The sequence below is a fragment of the Lepisosteus oculatus genome, chromosome 5, assembly GCF_040954835.1.
Source record: "Lepisosteus oculatus isolate fLepOcu1 chromosome 5, fLepOcu1.hap2, whole genome shotgun sequence".
In the NCBI taxonomy this organism is placed as follows: Eukaryota; Metazoa; Chordata; class Actinopteri; order Semionotiformes; family Lepisosteidae; genus Lepisosteus; species Lepisosteus oculatus.
Genome location: NC_090700.1, coordinates 11,557,306 through 11,579,865, shown reverse-complemented (window position 1 = coordinate 11,579,865; position 22,560 = coordinate 11,557,306). Strand labels below are relative to the sequence as shown.

The following is a 22,560-nucleotide window of genomic DNA, read 5'->3' as shown; positions in this document are numbered from 1 at the left end:
GCTTAAAAGCTGCACTGATGGAGCTGCAGTAGTGTTCCTAACATGCAGATGTTATGCTCTAGATATGAAGCCACATTGCATTTGTAAATGTGATCTTACACACAAAGACACTAATTGTTCTGTTGTTTTCATTCAAATCCTGAAACTTATGTGTCTTGATAGCCATGTGCAAAAATGTTTACAGGAAATTTATTTTTGTTTTCTTAGTTTTCAGACTTTGAAAACAGGGGCCATGGTACGGTTCACAGTGTTGACGTACTGCAAGTGTCATTTTGCCCCAGATTGAAATTGGTTAGTGTAATTTGGACATTGTTTATCTTTTGCATTCACCAAATAAATGTGAATTATTGTCTGAATTTGCAGAAATTGTTTTGGAAGAACATCACTGTAACACATTTTTCATGGTCATTTGCTATTGGCATTGAAATAACAACATTTATAAAGGTGACACAATGAGGACATAGAGTCTTGTAACCTTAAATAATAATAATAAGTCTTTATTTATAGAGTGCCTCTCAATCCAAGGAATTTTCAAAGTGCACTTTGGAGAGTTAAGACCAGATCAACAATACGGTTTATACTGTAACAACAACAACTACAGAAAAGGTTGCAAATAAACAAATTAATGACAAAAAAACAGTACCTACAATCAGGCTTCAATAAACAAAATAGAATAATAACATAAATAGAATAATTTTACAATACCAAGAAAGACAACCACATTAAATTTAAAACTATAAGTTCTAAAAGTGCACCAGTATGCTCACCACACACGAGTTATCAGTGTAGAGGGGAACACAGTGATGATGCCAGTTTATAAATGGGGATTATTAGGAGGCCATTATTGGTAAAGGCCAGGAGAAACTTTTGCCAGGACACTGGGGTAACACTCCTACTCTTTTTGAGAAGTGCCCTTGGATTGTTCATGACCATGGAGAGGCAGGACCTTGGTTTTATGTCTCATCTGAAGGACAGCATATTTTTTCCAGTAAAGTGTCCCCATCACTGTACTGGAGCATTAAAACCCACACAGACCACAGGGTGAGCACTTTCTATCGGTTCCACTAACACCTCTTCCTATAGCAACCTTAGGTTTTCCCAGGAGGTCTTCATCCAGGTACTGGCCAGGCACACACCTGCTTACCTTCAGTGGATTGCTAGCTGTGAGATGCAGGGTGATACAGCTCCTTGTACACTTTAAAATAAGTCAGTGCTCAACCCCCCAGTGTAAGGAATATTTTTTCCTCATATTTTCCCATTAGATATTAATGCCTTTTACTGTTGCAGACCTAATATCTGGCATTAAAGATAAATGAAAGCCTGAAGCATAATGCTTTCCTCTGAGAGTTAAGACATTGTGCAAAAGAGTAAAGATGAACACTCAGGCACGTACTATAGCTATTTTGTGGATAGGGAAATACTTCATTTTACTTGAAGCAATCCCTTTCAGCATCATAATAAGGATAAAAAACTTAAAAAATATTTGGTAAAAATGCTTTGTCTTCTTTTTTTCTTTAATTCTTTTCATTTTCATGGTTTATCATTAAAGACAACATTTATTCTTAACATGAATAAACTCAGTTTTCCCACTCATTTACAGAGTATCACACAAACATGCTAATTATTCTGTTATGGTATAAAACTATATAAAGCAGTCCCCTTCATATCAGAGGCTGCTCAGGGATTTGTTTAGGACCCTTTTTGTTTTATATGTTCGTCTTCCATCTGGATACTTGCTAATGCTTTTTAGGGGGAAGCTGGATTTTCTAACAGAATATCATTCTTACATTTCTCTTGAAATTAAAATTAATAATGTTACTACAGTACATTTTTTACAAAAAGCTTAGGTAAAAAATAGCTTATCTGGATGTTGTTCATCTCTTGATCCTTTGTTAGTCCTACAAACTCTCTCTTCTCTCCTTAGGGTACTAGGATGGATTGCACACTAGAATTTTCAAATTCATATTGAAAGGGAAGAGAATGGATCTTCCATTCTTCAATGTGAAAGTTGTAAAGGGGGCTAACTCTGTCAAATTTTTTACTTCAGCTTTGTTATATAATCATTGTCTGGTAGGCTTAATGCGTCTTGGCATCTACTCAAAAACTCTTTGGTCTCACTACTGTATTTAGACTTTTTATTCTTGTTTTCCAGTTAGATACTGTAGAGTGAAGGTGGAGCTGGAGAAGGTAAATGGTCCATGCATATTACTATATACAGTAGATGTATTAGTAAATAGCTTATTAACCATGCTGTACTGACGTTTTTTTATAATGCCTAAACATAAGTATAATCAAGAAAACTTGGGGGAGGGAATGTTCACCACAAGTATTGGAATTCTTACAGCTGGTGTGGTGCTTCTCTTTGTCATTTGTCAAGCAATCTGATTCCACTATTGCTCTAAACAGAATGTAATCAGCCAGCTTACTGGAGAAAGGCTAATTTTTCACTGGTTAGTACAAACCCACAACGAGTTCATGTTTGCACTCATAATCTTTCAAATGTGCTCCCCATTTCCCTCCATACCCCCCTTTCACCCAGTCAGCATCAGTGAGAAAGCACACCTGAAAGCTATGGGATGCACCATCAGGTTTGATTTTGCAGGGAGTGAAGACATTTTAAATTAAATGGTGCAAGTGATAAATGGAAAGATAGGTTTGGTCCACAACTTTGAAACTCACTTCTAGAAGTGGGGAAAAAAGTGCCTAAAACCTGCTGGTAAGGCCAGCATGCAAACTCAACAAAGTTAAAAAGGTATTGCAAAATTGTCATATAATGTGTTGAAATACATTAACAGTTCCAGTCAAACGCTGAATCACAGAGTAAGTAATTCACTGTTGAGATAGAAAGTAATTTTAAAATAGTATTTTTCTTATGGTCTTGCATTTTCCATCTCAAAGTAATTGGACACATTTGTACAAAATGTTGTATTGCATTTTAAATAGTGAGCAAATTGTTCTGTGCGATAACAAAAAATATGAAGCTCAAATTCACACAATTTCCAGTACAGTATGTTCATTGTTTGGTTTTACTAAAATAAGTTGACTAAGAATCTGTATAAACAGTCACCAAAAAATACATAATTTGAATTAACACAGAGACAGAGAAAGATAACCACGTTGCACTTAAGTAATGACCACTGCCATGTTGTTATCGGTTTGAAATTGGCTTGTGAGAGCAGTTGCCCAGAGAATGAAATGTTCTTCAAGAGGTGCGCTAGCAAGGAGAAACCATGAAACTGGCTTTGGGAAGATCATACTAGTCTGGAAGGCAGAGGGTCAGTGTAGTGGCCCACTGTCTATCAGATCCATCTTTGTGTTTTTTTTTCAAACTACAGTATGAGAATTTCTAGGAAGGAAAACACACATCAGCAGAATGTTTGTAGATCACCGTCTCCATGAAAATGATCTCTGTGCTCACAAGACATTTGGTAGTAATGTGGACAGTTGAGAGATGATGACATTGCCATCTTCTGTGGCCTGAAATTTCTGAGGTGTCCACAGGGGAGTGTTCTTTAACACAAGAATGCCTTTTGTGCACATTGAGTGCAACCTTACTGCATACATTGACTAAGTTATTGAGCCAGCGGTTTCCTGTTCCTGGAACCTGATCCAGAAGTGTTGATTTTCTAGCCGGACAATGAAAGACCATGCTGTGCTAGGGTTACAATGGCAGCACTTCAAGAAAACAATGTCAATGTCTTGTGGAGGTCAGTTTTGTTTCAATTAAGTATACTATATACTTTTTTTAGACAATACTGTATAATGCTTCAAAGCTTTTAATTGATGGATCTAGTTTCTACTTTTTTAAATCAACTTTCAATCTTATCTGTATTTGATTTCTTCAAGGTTGTTGTTTTTTTTTGTGGTGAACAACATACAGTAATACATCTAGTTGAGTAGTTAGGTAATTAAAAATCACTTGCCAGTGTTAAATCACTTTTTGGTCTTGGGCTTAATACTTCACTGCATTTATATAAGATCAATTATACAACATATTTAAACATTTTGAGTCTGTCTTAAAGAAGTGCATATACATTAGAATTCAACATAGGCATTGAGATATTGAAATATATATATATTATTAATTTGATAAAATGGACTGAGAACTACATTTTATTTAAAAATTATAGTTGAATATACTGTACAGTATAGTCAGAATTTCAAATAGATGTCAAGTTTTAAAAATAGCCAGCCAGCGTTTTAAATACCATAATGTTGCTGTTAAACACTTCTAATTGTTTGAGATAACTTGTTTCATTATGCATTGTTTATAATGGAGATAGCAATACAATTTGTATTCACTACAGTCACAAAAAAGCTCCCTAGAGTGGAATATCTTTTGTTAGTAGGAAGGGCATGTCCTTTGCCTTCTCAGACTAACTGTATCTGACATTACAATTTTCTCCTTTGCCTTTTTTGACCAAATTCCTGACATTGCTCTTCGTGAATTGCTCTTTTATACAGTACCTTCATTCTGCCTGACTCCAGTAAAAAATAAAAGGAATAAAAGTCCACCAAAAATAGGAACAGTGAGATTGTCTTAAAAGCAGTAAATATTTTTCAGATGGAAATATACATGTACATTTAGATTAGGAAAGGGCTGGACACCTCATTCTAAGAACCATAATATGTGGTATAATCATCTTGGTGTTTTTTTTCTTTCTTGTCTGAACAGATGCTATTATGTTGTTAAGCAAGCATTACAGAAAAGGAAGTCTACCGTATATAAAGTATTATTACTAATGGTATATTACAGAAAGACATACAATGCAAAGTAAAGATAGGTAAAATGGTTGTGCAGGAGTCTGTGCTGTGATTTAAGAAAAAGTTGAGTTGCACCATCTGTACAGATTTCTCAAAAGAAATGACGCTTTTAAAATTTGGGGTAGTAACACTTTATTCTACAATAATAGGCCATAATCTGTAAATACAGACCATTCATACAGACCATTTGTTTATTAATACCACTCTTGTCTAGGTTACTGTAATATCTGAGAAGGGTAGCTAGTATAGTATATACAGTATCTAAAGAGTAATGAGCCCCTGTAAAAGAATACATAAATAATAAGCTCTTAGTTGATTGTTTAATCAAGATATTACTGTATATAACTTAGTTTTCTCAAAGTTATAAAATAGTTCTTAGATGATATATGTTTGCTTGGCCATATTCTAACACATATCCATCAAAGGGAAACTGTATCATTCAGATGAGTAAAAACAATCACCTGTTTTTTAATATCTGCTTGGCTTTAACTTATTTGCCCTGATTAGTACTGTAACTCTCATATCTGTGTGTTCTTTTATACTGATAGTTACAGGGTGTGTACTGTAGAGCACTGCAAGCTTTTTTCTGAAGATTTCATCAGATGCAAATCTGTTAACAGTTTATATTTTGTTTTAATTTGATAACTAATGTTGCAAGAAATATAAATGGAAAAAATCAAGTTGGTTGTCCAAAGCTTTTATTTTGGTGGAAATTATGAAGGGTAGGCTGTAAGAGCCTTAAACTAGTTGATTAATTACTGTAGGGAGGATAGCCCATTCTCATTCTGCTTTTCCAGACTGCATTGAGGCTCTTACAGCATAAATCTTCTTCAGTTTCTGAGTATCATTTAAAAAGGCTTTTTGGACACTTTTAATAGCCTGTTAAAAACTCAGCCCCAGTTCCAAATTTTGACCTATATCTCTGACTAACAGAAGTTGTATTGCTTTTTGCCCAGTTTTAAAAGCCATTTAAGCAAAACCAAACTTGTGAAACCAAATGTAGACTGTTGAGAAATGTGGACAAGTTGAAAAACAGAGCTTTTATTCCAAGTGTGTTCAAAAATCAGAAGCCAAATGCATCCACACTAGATTCTAAATAGCAGGATATGAATACTTTAGACCAGGCAAATCACAATTGTATCACACATTGATTATTACTAATTTTTCCACTGCTGTATTTTTCTTTAAAATTAATGTAGGAAATAAAACTTTAAAACAAATTATATCGTTACACAGAAAAATCAGATACTGTTTATTTAGTTGTTTGTATTTAACACAAATATTGGTATGTAATGCATAAGTCACATAATCGACTTTATTTTAGGGTATTTCAGACTACAGAAAGTAAGGCTTTCATATACATTTTTAATGTTCAATTTCCAGTTTGAATTGCTGCAACTCACATGTAAATCCAGCAGATTGCAGGCAGAGAAGGTTCATCTGATCTCATCCTGACTAGAGGGTTTTCTCTCTGCAGACTTAATCAGCAGATGTTATGAAGCAAGTTAACCCTGGAGGACAGTACTCACCCTGTTTGCACCTGGTTCCAGTAGGCACCTATTTAAAGGGGAAGGTTGCTGTGGTATGACGGAACCTGTCGACTGAAGACACGTTGCCGCTCCTTACTGTCACAGATGAGAATTTATATAGTCCTTGTAACAACAGTCAGGAATCCAACTAGTGAAGTCCTGGAAGAATGACACTTGAAGTACTGTACATGTGACCTTTATTTAACCTGGAAAATGCTTTAACATGTATCCACTGGCACTTTTCATAAGAACATGGATGCTAACCACTCTATCAATGCTAAACCTGCTACATTTTCATTCAGGTGTGCTCACTCTATAATACTAAAATTACATCGTTAATTCAACTGATGAAATAATTTCTCTCCATCTTTACTAAGTCTAAGTGAAGTAAATTGCTCAAATATATTGTACAACAGCACTGCCACACCTGTGATTTTCCCTAATCACAAGTTTGTGGTTAGTATTTTGTCCAGTAACACATGTCCTGGCAGTCCTAGAAGAGAATAAACTGTAAATTTCATTTTAAAGCTGGCAACCCAGAATGTTATAGTGTGGATTGAAACTAAAGCATAGAAGATATTTCAGATTCAGCTAGTTTGATAAAGAAGGTTTGAACTACTTTTTTGCTTTATTGTTGCTTACAATTATATAGCAGTGGCAGGAATATTTTCTTTTCACTCACAGTTCTTTTCTGTGGTAAATTGTCACATTTTATTAGAGACATCCAGATTAATATACCCACTGGGTTATGCTAGAATTTCCAATGTAGTCTTCTAACATTTTCTGCTTATCCATTAGTTTATAAGAGTATGCTATCATGTTTGCACTGGCATTTTTGTATTTCTACAGGCTTGATTTGAAAATGTAACTCTAGGCAAAAGTAATTAAATTAACATTTGGTTTGTACTGTATAGACATCCTAATAGCTTACTGCTCAGTGGCTGACAAAAAGTAATTACATTTGAGTTATGTGAGCTAGACCTCTGAGGAGCTTTAAGAATTAAAACAGTGAGCAGTTCTGTTTAACCAGGGTTGTAGCCTCTTATTAAACAAGGCAGCCTAATCCACTAGAGAATCAGTAAGGAACCATTGGTTTGCAAAAGAAGCAATGTGTTTAACAGAGTGTTCAAATGTTATTATTTTAGTTTTTCATTTGTGAGTGGCCACACATTCAGAAAAATGATAGAAAACATCACAAATAGTATTAACTTTACAATTGTATTGGTCTGTGGCTTTCTGGACTGTGTAATGAGATACGTGCAGTAGTTTAATGTCAGTATATTGATAATTAATAAAGTTAATTCATGTGTGCAACTGTGTGCACACATACTGATTTTTAAAGTCAATTCTGGGATTTTTTAACTTCACACAGTACCTTAAAGGTCCAAAGTGATGATTGATTATTTCTCAGGGCTGGCTATCTAAAGATTGGGAGTCAGCATGCCTTTAATTGCTTAACATTTCTACACCATATTTTAGTGATTTTTAGTTTCCCTTATTAGTACAGTATGTTCTTTTATTAGTTCTTGTGGTTTCTAAGTATTTTTCTGATGCTTGCTCATGGAAGCTCTGTATTAGTGGACTTGGTTCTCTGGGACCTTATTTTGTCCTTGTCTTCTCGCTGCTGCTCCTCCCTGTGTCTCTGATTTTGTTGCAATCTGCTACTGACCTCCACTCCAAGGATTTTAGCCCTGGCTAGCTGAGATTGTTTCTTGTGTCCACATTGTGTGTTGTTGGACCCTGATGCAGAATTGCTGTTTCTTGGCTTGGCCCTTCTCTCACCCCACCTCTTTTCTGTCACATTCAGCAATTCATGACTTGACCCCACTCTGTGTATCACACCCACCACCACTTATTTTATGATCCTGGTGCAGTTAGTTATTGACAAAATTTAAAACCAGTCTTTGTCTTATTCTTTCTGCTATGATCCTTTTCTTTGGAGTATCTTCCTTCAGTACGTGTTGTCTGCAGGCAATACTGCATTGTTTTGGATTGTCTGTGCAACTACAGTTCATGTTTTATTTATGTAAAGTTGAATGCTATATTCAACTTACTTTAATAATTATCTTCTCTTACTCTGTTTCAGCATTATTGAGTCCCCACCCCTCACCCCTCTGTTACTAAACAGAGTAGCTTTTATTCTCATTGTAGTGAGAGAATTCTACGTGGATGTCCACATTGGCATACAATGGACTCTGGTTGCAGTATTGTGTAAAATAATACTTCTAATTGCAATACTATTTCTATTTTGTCCCAAAAGCATTTGTATTCACCCTGGGTATGTGCCATTGATTGGGACAATCTGTGCAATCTTCCAAAAACTGTGCTGTCTCTAAATCTAAACCTTCTGTGTTACTGTAAGTGTCTCTGTAAGCTTTACTCTCTTTATTACTTGATCTTTAAGTAACAAGTCCCCGATTTTCAATGAGTTTGTTATTGACCAGAAAGTGTATATCTTTTGTCTCACTGAAACATGGCACCTACGAAATGAATATTTGCTGTTCAGTAAGGTTAATCCTGGTGATGTCACTTTTAAAAATGCCAATATACTGTACATGTGTTTCTCCTATCTGCTCTACTTTTGCTGATTTCCTGGCTGCTCTAAACTGTTTTATCTTTACACACTATGTCAACTTTCCAATTAAAATACAGGTTCATACTGTAGATTAGACTTAATCAGGTCTTGCGGTGTTGGCATTTCCAACACACAAGTATTTGAATCAGCCATTTCTGATTATAAAACTGTCTTACCAATGGTCTGTCTGTGTTTCTGGTTGAAGAGGTGATATTTTAACTCAGCCCCCTGCTGTTGCTCACGTTTTATGTATGCATAGAGAATTACTGTGCATAAACAGTAGTAATGATGGGTTGTGCACTCAGAATCTTTCTCTGGAACCTAAATGAGATTGATTCAAAATTCTATTGAACATCATATGGTTTACATCCTATATGGAAGAAATATGATGTCCTTTGAATAAATTGTAAATTTCAAATTCGATATAAGTAGTTATCACAGTCAATGACCACAGCACATATTGTTTGTCACAGAGAATACCATCACCCTGCATGGAGAGGCAGCATGGAAAACATCATCTATAGGGGCAAAAAAAGGTCCTGTGGGGCCCTTTGACAAGTAGTGGTTTGGTTGATCAAGTTTTGGAAAGGAATAATTGTGAGAGAAAGTACTTGTAATTGTGACAAAAGGAAGAGATTTTCCAATGAAGGATGGACTGTATAACATCAGTCTTGTCATGGAACCTTGCAAGCTGGTTTTGCACAATTTACCCATTGATTCTGGTGTGGCAAAAAGCACTTGATTATTTTAGAATTCTAACCACCATTATTGACTGTCTCTGTTGGCAGGCTATTATTGAGGGATTCAGAAACTCAAACATTAAAATACTTCATAATACAGAACACTTTGGAAGAATGAGTAGTTTCTCTGAGCCTTTCTCATGTACAGTACAGCATGAATCTCTTGCTAGTTCTCTGTTCAATTAAATGTTAGATGGTAGCAATTGTTATTAATTTATGCTACTGTACAATCATTGATATCAGTGGCTGTCTAGAAAAAATAGAGATACTTCAGATATTAAAATTATATGAATCCCTTAACAGTAGTGTAGTGCAATTTTCAAAACAAAAGCACCTCTGCACTTGAGTCAGGAATTCTACATAAGAAGAAAACACAGCATTGGTCTTCTAGCTGTAGTAATATTTTTGGACCTTTTAAAGTGCAGACTCATTGATCCCTACCTGTACATTTAATCAGTACATTTGCTTAAGCTGCCTTTAAGCATTTCCCTGTATTTTCCTGTTATCATTGCTCTAGAGAGCAGAGGTTTTGATCTTATTATCACTTAACTCATTTTATATACCCATGAATATGTAGGTGAGACAAGCTAGGTACATGAGTACAGTTGCTTGTGGAATGAAATGGCCTCACTAATAATTTTGTGCAGTTTTGATTGAGTGCCCGGGCGAAGACAAATAAATCAATACAGTCAGGGGTGCTAGTCTGAGTCTCAGTGGCTCATATGGGCAGTGCTTCTGCTCTGGAAACTCAGGGTAAACACTTGTGGCTTGTTTGCTTTGTAATAAAATATGATTTCTAATTTCTTCTGTATGTGCTGAATACATTTGTCCCTAGGTGCCCATATTTATTAAACTGACTCAACCGCACTAGCTAATTGAATCAATAACACATTTAAGGGCCTCCTTCTAAGAACTGCAAAGACCAACATGAATTACAAAAGTTATTGTGCTGTGTATCCAGAACACTAGTTAAAAAGCACATTTATTAAGTGTTTTTTTTTTATCCTGTATTGTATGATACGACAATGAGATAACATTTTTATAGAAATACTAAATTAACTAAACAATATCCGGTGCAGCAAGGAAGAACTCATAAGGATAGCTGTTAAATGCATCCTAAGAATACAAATAAAAAACTTACATTACCATAGCATCAATGTTTCTGCTAACCAGTATGTACTGTATAATGGAAACAAGTTTAGTTATATATTCATGAATACACTTTAGAGATTTTCACAAGTTGAAACAAGATAATTTTCAGTTTTCAGGAGAATCAAAAACTTCATATTTATATCAGAAAATGTCTTACTTTATCATTGTATCCAGACAAAATATAACAAAAGAGAAAAAAGCACTTCTTTCACTTTACATAATAGTGGAGTAGAGTCACATATCCCCCTTTCCTCTCAGTGGTATCCCCCTCCATGTTTCTACCTAGGGAACTACCTTTTATCCTAAATTAAGGTCAAATACCTACAACAGAACACCCCATGTAACAAGGCTTTGACTGTGACTTTGACGAGCACCACTATAATACAACACTGTCCCTCTATATCTCTTAAAAGGAATATTTCCATCTTGCATTTTGGTACTATTTACAATAATGAATAATAAAAAGACCCGTTTACAAAACCTACTGTAGTAGTTTCTGGACATTTCCAAAACCAATGCAAATGGTATTCACAGTGCCCCACTTGACAGAACATACAGTACACAGCTGACTAGGAACTAACTTTGTATAATACCATCTACAACTTGTAATGTTTGTGAAGGAAATTGTTGTATGTTGTTTGATGCTTTGTCATTTTTTTGAGACAGAATTCATTTTATCCCAAGTATTGACCCGGGAAACAAAATTCAAGTCCCCGTTCCAGATAGTAACCACTTCTGAGGGTTTAGATGAAGACAAATACAGGAAGCCACTCCACTGAAGTCAACCCAGGTTGTAATAGTTTGTAAAGATAATCTCTGGATACTATGTTTTTTAGAGCATTCTTGTCACCATAAACATTTTCAGAAATCTTGTGTTAAATATCATGTTACTTTTACAACACATTTGTAAACGGTACATTTGAGTTTTCTTTTTCAAATAAACAATTGTTTGAGTAACTGAGTGTTTGCACACTCATACTGTATGTGTAAACGCATGGTTACAGGATTCCTTCCACACTGGAAAAGCACAGAAATATGGGGTCTGCCTAGTTTTCCTGCTGACACCTGGTTTACTTCAGAAATATATAAGTATTCCAGTTTCATTTGCATTTCTTTGAAGTGGCAAGGCAATTACTTGTGAAATGTGTTTGCTGTGAATAATGGATTTTTATTTCTCCTATACCAGCTTTCTCTTGTCTGTCAAACTTCTTCAGTGGCATACAATAACTCATAAATGGTGAGATGAGCTATTTGGTATTTTCAGATTTATATGCTCTAGACACCTAATATATCCAAAGGAGATAACAAGAAAATAGGTAGTTGCATGTACAGTATGCACTTGAGAATATCTCCTATTTTATAAAACAGTTTCCCCTATAATAAGTGAATGACTTTTAGTAAATGTGTTATTTCCCTTTTAACATTTGAGTGTAGTCTAGTGCACACCTGAGTGTATAGTTTGTGTTCTTAAAATCACAGATGGAATAAAGCAAATTAAATCCTAATGTCAGTCTGCTATAATTTCATTCAGCACATAAACATTTCTAAATAGAGCTATTTTAATGTAATGTTTCAAATTCAGCATTCTAATGCAGTTCACAATGAATGGAAAGGGGAGACATCTACAAAATCCTTTGTTTGACCTCAGTACATTGAAGAAATTCAGAGAATTTCCAAAAATGAACAAGTCATTACGAGACATTCAAAGACTGTGAATTACAGAAACTGCAGATTCTTGTCAGTCTAAACTGGGCTAGGATATATCATGTTGTTATAAAATCTAAGAAGATTGTGTACAAAATACAGAGTATAAAACATCCACCATATCTAATAAAAAATGACTCTCAAAATTTTAGGCAGGATTTTTATTTTAATCATCACTATTTTCTTTCAGGGAAAAGATTACAGAATTACTGTACATGATTTGTCCAGAATGTGCATGTTGTCCAATTTAGCTAAAAAGTTACAAACCGGTGATGTATTGTTAAATCCAGAGATCTGGGAGTTTTTTTTTTTCACCAACTACTGTATATGACATTTTGGAATCAGTTGCTGTTGAAAATGCATAGGCATTTTTTAAACAGAAACTTGAACTGAAGACACCAAAACCAAGTTTAATAAATCTCCAGTTGGGCTGTATTCCTGACCAAATGAAATCTTTTTGATAATTGACTGGGAATTTAAAGTGAATGGTCATAATCTATACAGAAATTTCCAATTTACAGACTAAATCAAACATTTTATTCTCTAAAATGAGTGAAATATTTTATTTAAAAATAATTGGAAGCTGACAGCTGAGATATTGGGGAACTACAAGATGTTTCAATTAAGAACCAGCATCAACAGCTCTAAGTGGAACTGAACTGAAGTTATCTGGAACAAACTGAACGTATTATACAGTATTTCAAGGAAATTGAATTTGACAAATTAACCCCTTTTCCTGCAAAGTGGATTCTGTGTTGTTCACATAGTTTAAAATAAAAAATACATATAATTCTGAATGTTGAAGAGGTTACTGCATTTAAATATTTGGCTGTATAATGTACAGTATATCTCAAGAAGGAGAGAAAAGAATTTGCCAAGTACCCTAGTCACAAAATGGTTATTGTTAAACAATTTCAACTGTATGTGGAAGACATCACAACTTCAATTTTGAAATCAATTTTCCCCTTGCTATTCCCTTTGTTGTAGTAATCTGTGTTGCTAGGAGGCTTTATGTGTTCATTTTCATGTGGATACAGCCCTGGGGTGCATTAAGAGTGCTAGATTTTTTCTATAAATTCTATAATTGACTTTGCACTTTCATTTGATTGACTTTCTCCCCCTCCTTTGATCTACATTCAATGTAAGCATGGCAAAAATGGTGAGGTAAGCAAGGTTTGCAGGAAGGTACAGAGCCTGGACTGTTTGGAAAACTGCAGCAAAAGATACAGATATGTTTGACGTCTGATTTCGGAATGCCTCTGTGCAGATTTAGCATTTTAATTAAATATCCTGTGAAGCTAGTGCAATACCTAATAGTAGTTAAACAGAAAACAGGTTTAGAGCCCACATAATTTCAATTTAGCTCGTCCCTGCAAAACAAATCGCATGCTACAGTGCATCAGATCAGATACATGCCCTTTTTATGTTGTAAGAAATTTTAAAATGGCACCTCAGATGCTGTAGAAGCAACCATTCTTTTTACCCAGGAATAGGAATTAAAGATGTACTTTCTTCATTATGAGTAGCACATGAAGTTTCATTATAAAGTACATAAAAAATGATTATGTTATATACAGTATGTTATTATTGACTGAAGTGAAATCTATCCTTTTGGTTTTCTGCTGTTCAAAATTATGAGGCTGGTTGTGAGGGGAATTCCTTTCCAAATTTGTCAGCCTATTGACTTTTCATACTAAAATGTATTGAGAAGGGTTGGGGAATAATTTTCCTATTTGCTAAAAGGGAGTGCCAGTGGGACCTTTGTGGTTGTTGGGAACTGATTTTTAAGGTTGTTTGATGAGAGGTGTGTTCATCTGTGTGTAATTTTGTTTTGTGGTAATGAGTATTGTACAGTACAGTATATTGACTTACAGGACCAGACCATGATAGATTCATTAATTTGGGTGATAATTAATAACATCTGTGTGCTTGAGGTATGTAATACTGTTTCACATACATTGTCTTATAATACATTGATGGCATGAGAAAGGAATCTGTCAGCTAACAATGCTGTTTGTCCTTGCTTAATTTTTCACAATTTGCTACCTTTTGTTAATGAATAAAATGAAGGTTGTGTTGTACATTAATTTGTTTGGTCAAAGAGACCAAAAGTTAACCCTTCCCTGTTGTATGACTCTAGTTAATTCTAGATTGATTTCCTTTCAGAGCACAATCCTAATCCAAATCCTAATTTGCTGCAGTAAATCAATTTTAAAGTAATCCCTTTCAATGAAGAACATAAGGGGACTGAGATATATAAGATATATATCTCATATTATGTATGTATAGTATATATTTCCAATAAAACTTGTTTTTAAAAGACAGTAATCCCATTGTATATATAGTAAATTGCATAGGCCCAAAAGGGAATGTTGTGTTAATTGCCCTAAAAGCAAAAGTTTGAAAGACACTGATTAGACTTTGCAAATTCTAACATTAGTTACTGAATGCACTGCTATATTAAGAACTTGAACCAAACTTTACGAGGTGTTTCTGACTTTTATTCTGGTTAAGGCCTAATCCGTACTCATTGAGAACTCCATTCAACACAAAATTTCCAGTACCAGAATACTTGTCTAAAAATAGAATCTTACCCTTCTTGATACATTTTCTTTGTTTTGGTGAGGTTGCATAGACATGTGAGGCTATTATTTTTATTCAGTGAGGTATATTTTGCACTCAAATGATTGATAGCTTGAGGAAAGTCTTTAACGAAAATCTGAGCCTTAACCCTAAATTACTCCAAACCCTTAGCTAGGGTTAGGGTTAGGATTCCCACAAAATGTAGACATTTTTTGATGGCATGGCTGTGTTTTAGGACCAAAATGATGTTTAGGAAAACAGGTATTTTAGGGTTTTCTAAACATTTTTTTTTCTGACATGTATGGCTATACAGTATATTCATTAATATTTTTTTCATCCTTATTGAAATGTTATGTTGAAAGTTTAATAGTTATTATATAACCCTAGTGATGTCTGTTCTTTCCTTACAAAAAAAATAATTATATACAGTATTTGCATTTGACAATTCCAAGCTGAGTGTATGTGTAGCTAACCAATGGAGAATTACTGTAGTACTGTAATGAATATGTATTGAGTTTCAGAGACAGAAAATTAAGGTTACCATTGTATTAACTGAACTCTGCACACAGATCTTTCTCCATATTCATACTGATATTACTAGAATACAGTATTATTGACTAGAGGATCTTGGACCATTCCATGATGGCTAAGTTACCTAAATTGTTATGTTTTTACACTTTTTTTCTGGATTTGCTCTATAGTGATGTGTTTTTTAAAGACTTGATAGAATCTTTGCAACTGGTCTTTCTACATAATAGGGGTTGTGCAATGTAATCTACATATTTTAGTATAATAAAATCAGTTATCCAACAGCTGTTTATATCTTGGTGCAAAGTCATTTATATTCAGCTAATGTAATGCATTGATATCTTGTTTGCTCGGCACTGTATGGCCCTCCAAAATTATCTGTCCCCCAGAAATGGTGTCCCATATTAAGCCATTGTTATTAGCTACGAAGAGACAGTTGCTGTACATGCTGGTAAGAAGTGAAAAGGCTACATTGGAAAGCTAGGTTAAGGATAAGTAGGAAAATGCTAAATCTGTATCTGTATATTTAAAAGTAAAACACTGTAAATGTTTGTTTTTTTACCTTTGAGTCACATTTAAAAATCATAGTGGGAAATATTTAGTTATTACATAAGGAATGGCTGGAGTCTTCTGCTGTCTTAACTGGGAAGTGCAGTTGCATCATTGTTCCAGGAGAGGGCTCTATTCCTTTATAGGCGTTCTATGTTTTTTTAAGGGGGAAATAAGCTCTGACAAATCGGTTTGGTTTCTGATAATGCTCTAAGGTGTAAAATGTTTGCAGTAAACGAGAACATGGGTTATTTTTTTCATTTTCTAGTGATTCTATACAGTCATGAACATTTCTAATGGAATTATTTATGAAATAACTAAATAAAGAAAGACATCACGTGCAAGCTTGTGAAATTTTACAGTTGCTTTATTACTGGATTTTAAATGACAGCAAAACCAAACGCTCCATCTTGACCTATATTTGGTTTTTACAAGTACTCTATAAGCCTTTTATACTAATCCTATGTTCCCAAACACCTGCCTTTGCACCTTAGCTATCTGCTGCACATTCAGTATGGTAATTTGCTTTGATTCTAAGACGGATTAGCGTCTTAATCATAACTGAAGTATATTTTCAGGGACTCAGGAAACCAAAATAAAACCAAAACTCAGAAAAAATGGTTTGCATATCAAAGAGTTGGTGTGTCTCCCATTTTAGTGTAGCTGCATTTTTTATTACTGTTGGTGTAAAAAATTCTGATACTGAAATTCAATACTTGGTTTCATCCTGACCCTTCTTCTTCAAAGTTAAAATATATATATATATTGCATCCAATCTAGGGACTTATGTATTTCTGTACCACCTTTTTCTTCCACAAAGATGTATTAAGGTATACTGTAGGTTGGTGAAAAAAGGGGTAAAATAAACTGGACACTTACCAATCGCCTAGAAGGTCAAGTTGCATTAGTAAAATTATAAACCTGTAAAATTATAAATTATAAATGTATTATTAACAGGATTGCCTTAATTATTTTTATCCTAAATACGTGCACAGTGCCTACAAACTGAAATATAATTAATTCCCACTTATTTCCACTAAAAAAGAGCAAAAATGTTTGTCAAAGTTTCATGCCTTAGTTTCAATGGCGCTTCTAGACATACAGTGGCTGTGCTGGCCTGTCTGGCTTAGATGTGTGGTATGTAGTTCAATAGTTCGGCTCATGTGCACAGGAATTTGAGATAGTGAAAACTCAGGTAAACCGAGATCACTTTTTAACAAAGGTTACTGTTTGTGATAGTTGAACGACAAAGAAGATTTCATTGTGCTGTTTGTTTTCAAATACTGTATGTCAATGTTAAGTTAATATGTAATTTCAATTGCTGTTTCTGTGTTAATTTTAACAAGTTAAACAAGATTGCAAACCAAAAATGAACTATCTCTGAAAATAATGAATTAAATTTTAGATTTTTTTAGAATTTACTGTCCTACTTTGATTTAAAGAAATTCTAGAAGAACGAGGGTTCATAGTACTCTTCTGATAAAGCTACTTCTGTATATTTACATGTATTTTAAGTGGTCCTGTGGCCTATGTTTTGACTAGATAACAGTGGTGTAATTTACTATAACAAATTCTGCTCATGCCACGAATGGCAAACATTGATAAGAGTGGATCTGTAATTAAAAATTAAAAACCACATGGGATTTCATGGGATAATTTCAGATTGGTGTATTTCAAGGTTGGTGTTTAATTAGTGGAAGGAAAGGAGAAGTTATTAGCACTGCAAAATATTACTCTTCTTTTCCTTTAAAGTATTAGAGCAGTTTATAACCTTGATGTTTCTTATTCGGGTCAAGTTAGTGGAAGCTTTTCTTTCTTAAGCTCCAGCTTTCCTTCAGCAGTAGTCATATGAATATTGTATGTGAAAAGTCATGTTTTATTAAGACTGGTCATCATATTTTTAAGAAGTAACAGGAACAATTGCACTATGCTTAAACTAAAGATCAGGTTTTTACTTCCTATCGGTAATTCTATAGAAATTAAACTGTCATTGAAATTAATGGGAAGTAGTTAAATTAAACCTGAGTGCCTTATACCTCTGTATTCATCTTTTTTAAATTTGTATTTGTGATGTAGAGCACAGAACATTGCATGTTTAAGAATTCTGTAAAGAACCTGTGCATATTTGTGAGTGTACCTCAGGTAGTAAATGTTACCTAAGGTATTCTTATGTGCCTAGTTTCAATTAAGATCTGTTTGCTCAAAAGACGTAGTACTGTATATTACTTAATTGCAGATGAGGTACAGTATGTGTGGAAGGTGAGCATTTCTAAACAGCATTAGGCTTAAGAGTTTGGGCTATTTTTTCCCTTTACTCTATTGTATTTAGACATCATAATGATGAATGAATATTTACAGTACAGATTCAAATTCTCATATAGTTCATACAAAAATTATAAAAATACTGAAATATCAATAAAGAGCCCAATCAATATATATTTATCTAACATATTGAAATATAACATAGAATAGATAGAATAAAATAGGGCAACATGGAGGCAAGTTGGGGCAGTGGTTAGCATTGATGCCTCACAGTGCTGGGGCTTCAATTCTTGGGGTGCTATCTGCACAGAGTTCATATGTTCTCCCCATGTTCATGTGGGTGTCTTCCAGGTGCTCCGGTTTCCTACTACAGTCCAAAGACATACTGAGGGGTTAATTGTCTTCCTTGAATATTGGCCCTGGTGTGAGTGTGTATGTGTGTGTTTGTGTGTGCCCTATAATGGATTGACATCCCATCCAGGGTGTATCCTGCCTTGGGCCTGTTCCTTGCTGGGATAGGTTCCTGCTTCCCCACAGCCCTGTATAGGGTAAGCTGGTTAGAAAATGGAAGGATGGATATAATTAATACAAAATATCAATTCAGATATCAAGAAAGAGTCCAATCAATCAATAGATAACTTTTTATAAACATTAGCAATATGTGAAACATATTTATTGTAACATACTGTAAATACGTCAACCCTTTTAAATTTCCAGTTTTCCAGGGCATCGTGTTGTGGAGTTTAACTGGTGCACAACGAGATGACAAATTTTCTTGCAACAAAAGTTCTCTTGGTGTCATTCTGTTATAACTAACATGTACAGTATCACACTATTGTCTGCTCTCTATATTTACTTTTGTAAGACAGCTTGAAAATATTACTGGGCATTTCAGTGGAATCACACATTACATTTTAAATAAAACTGAGAAATAAAACAAACTAGAAAGAATTGCATTTGCACGTACTGTATAACCCCGATGCTTGTGTGTATAGAATGTAGGCTACTGCCAGCCTTGTTATTGTCTGATGGTACTTTGGATTTCTTTTATAATTAAAGCTTATAATATGGTACATGTGTCACTCTATGTATATTGTAAAGTAGCATAGTTCTAGCAATGGAATTCAGGGGCTTGCAAGTGTAAGACACACTCAGAATGGGAGGGAAAAAAGAAAGCTGTCTAGTAATTCATGAAGTGACTCACACTCTAACCTAGCTTCTTCTGTTTGCTGTAACATTGCTCTCTCTTTTTCCTTCTTAGGCGCTACGGCAGCCCTCATTCCTCGCCTTGATCTGGTCATCTCATTTGTGGGAGCTGTCAGCAGCAGTGCCCTGGCTCTCATTTTCCCTCCACTGGTGGAACTCATTACATTCTGCAACAAGAAGTTCAGCCTCTGGATGGTCGTGAAGGATATTTTCATTGCTGTAATAGGATTTGTTGGCTTTTTAGCTGGGACCTATGTGACGGTGGAAGAGATTATATATCCCCAGGCAGACTTTTTAGTTCCCGATACTGGAAAAACTGCTGTACTTTTAAATGCTACAGACTTTGTAAGAGGGGCTGTGAATATTTCAAACCCATTCACCTCTGAGTAATGTCTTATAAAGCTCTGTGGGTACCCAAAGTTCTCCATGACGATTCAGCATAACGTAGACATTGAGCCTCCAAAATGGGCTCTCTTTTGATAATGAGCAGAATTCCCGTTATGTCAGATTTGATTTGTAAATGCATTCCTTTGCCCCATCATCATTTCAACACTGTTTCAGTTTCCAGTATTGATATGAAACACTTGTCCAGTGTATTGTTTAAAAAATATAAAACTGTAACACCTTAGGAAGAAACAGCCTCATTGCTGCAAGGATCACAAAAATGGCTCCTTTTAGCATTTTCTGATTAATGAGGTTTATATATTATGAAATGGTTTTATTCCTTTCTGGCCCTATCAGTTACAGTATTTCAAAATAGTAATGGTTTCCATTAAGGTGTCTGCCCTGTTTTTTACTTTGTCCAAGTCTTTTTGAATTTCATTTCCACTTCTTACAGTGTATCCTAATGCTTTTGATATCATCCATCAAATGCAAACCTGGCTATTTTACTAGCTATATCAGAATCTAGATACAGTAGTTGATATGAATTAGGAGCAGCTGTTCTAATTCTGATTCCTGTTGTACTTCAATAATTGCACAATCTAAATTTGAGCATTAAACCTTTAGCTATACCCTCAAGTTCTCAATTCAAAATCATGCCTTACTTGAATACCCACTGCCAGTAATTTAAGCCGTCATCTTAGTGACCTTTATTTACTTGATTATTGAAGGTAATTAATTTCTGCTTTACATGAACAATTTTCCAGTCAATATGTATTACTTATTGTATATAAAGTGACTATTGGAAGGCTTTTGTAAATGTCTGTGAAGAATTCCATTAGTACAGTACATTCCATTAGTACAATCTACTCTCAGGCCCTAGAGATACAGTATGTATATTTTAAGGGCTTCTAATACTAAGGGCATTTCTGCATCTTTCTTATATTTAGAAGCCTCAAACATATCAGTACCCCTCTTTGTAAAAATTTGAGTTAAAATTTCAGTTCAAACATTGGCCATTCCCCTGTCATCATGTAAGTTTCAGAGACGTTTACTGTACTGTTGTACTTTTTATTATTTTCTTCAACCTTTGTTATAATATTCCTTCCTGCCTCTTTTGGCTTTCCTAATGTCATTTGGTTTACTTATGCTTCCAGTTCATTTAAGTGGATGTTGTCCTTTTAAAATTTTTGTAAACTTTTTTTTCATATACGTTTTGTGTTATTAAACCATTTGGGGAGCCATCCATTTACTGCTAATTTCAAATGAACAGCACCTTACTCCATTCTATCTCATTTTCTCATGTCAGTGTTTATTAATTTAGAAATATTTGTTTCAAACTCCAACTGTAGCTCAAAGCATGTCATAATCGCAGTTCCGGATAGTTCATTCAGTTCTGTTTTCCATCATTCTGCGATGATTTTCTGAAAACACTAGATCAATACAATCACTTCCTGTGTGGTACTCTGATCTGGATATATATTAATGAGTTCAGAAAAAGCCTGAACATGGCTTGTTTACTAATATGTAAAGACTAGAGACAATGTATTTATGTATGTTAATTTGGAACCAAATAGTTTTCCAAGTGGTAGGACTTGTATGCATTAATGGATGGATAAGTATGCATTATAATCAGATTAATTTAGAATGAACAGTTGTTAGATCTTACATCTGCCTCTTTTCCCAGAGGTACTTTACTGGGAGAAGAACAGAACAAACTTTATTATACTAGGAAGCTCCATCTACCCTGATCTACAGCAGGGATGAAGTGAGTGGGCTCTTACAGTATATTCACTTAATCTCATCCCTGTACTCCTCTTGTGGTAAAGATGCAGGACTGAGATCAAGGGTGTGGAAGCACTTTTTCTACATTATATATGATAGATAAGGAAGCCTTTCTTTTCAGAACACATCAAGTTGAAATATTATTGGGTCCTAACAAATTCAATTTCAAGACCTGTGTCTCATGTACTGAATTGTTTCAGAAAAGAGATTAGTCTTTGTCCATCTGATTTAGTTCATTAAATTCACTACTCAGTTCATTAGAGACTTACTGTGTCACAGTCGTTTTTGTATGGTGGATGAGACTTAGTTAAATTCTTGTATGGCCCATTTAATTTGAAACAAGCCTTGAATCATATTATGTGCATGTTTTTTCCATTCAAGTGTGTTACCATTTGGTAGTAGATTTTACAACATGTCCGGCAGAGAAACATTTTAGCTAGTGAATCTACTTATTTATAAATAAAGTTATTGCATTTAGAGAATTTTTTATTTTAAAATGCTTGAACTCTGTTATTTTCAATGTATGGTGATAATCCATTTTATAACATCGTGGCAAGTTAATCTTCACTAATTCCTTTTTGGAACTGTACCACAGATACAGTAGTTCTGAATATACAATATTTCCAAAGATTTCCAAAAAAACATTTACATTTGACTAGAGCTAGATGGTCCATACATATTGTATACATGCATTTAAGACATTTTAACTGAACTACAATTTGGTTGCTATAAAATGTTATGAGGACATTTATCAAAAAGTTTTCAGAAATAACAAACAATTACCAGTACTACAGAATTATGG

At 34.5% G+C, this 22,560-nt stretch overlaps 1 protein-coding gene across 4 annotated transcripts in view; it reads left to right on the top strand.

Annotated features, from left to right (window-relative positions):
• Window positions 1-22,022, top strand: part of slc36a4 (solute carrier family 36 member 4) — a 200,829-nt gene extending 178,807 nt beyond the window's left edge. For 3 of the 4 annotated variants that reach the window (XM_069190100.1, XM_015341615.2, XM_006628120.3), the window contains one exon: window positions 19,648-22,022. In XM_069190100.1, the coding sequence (XP_069046201.1) occupies window positions 19,648-19,982 (335 nt within the window). In that variant the 3' untranslated portion in view covers window positions 19,983-22,022. The remainder of the gene's footprint in view (window positions 1-19,647) is intronic. The other variant, XM_069190099.1, reaches the window with a different exon arrangement.
• The last annotated feature ends 538 nt before the right edge of the window (window positions 22,023-22,560 follow it).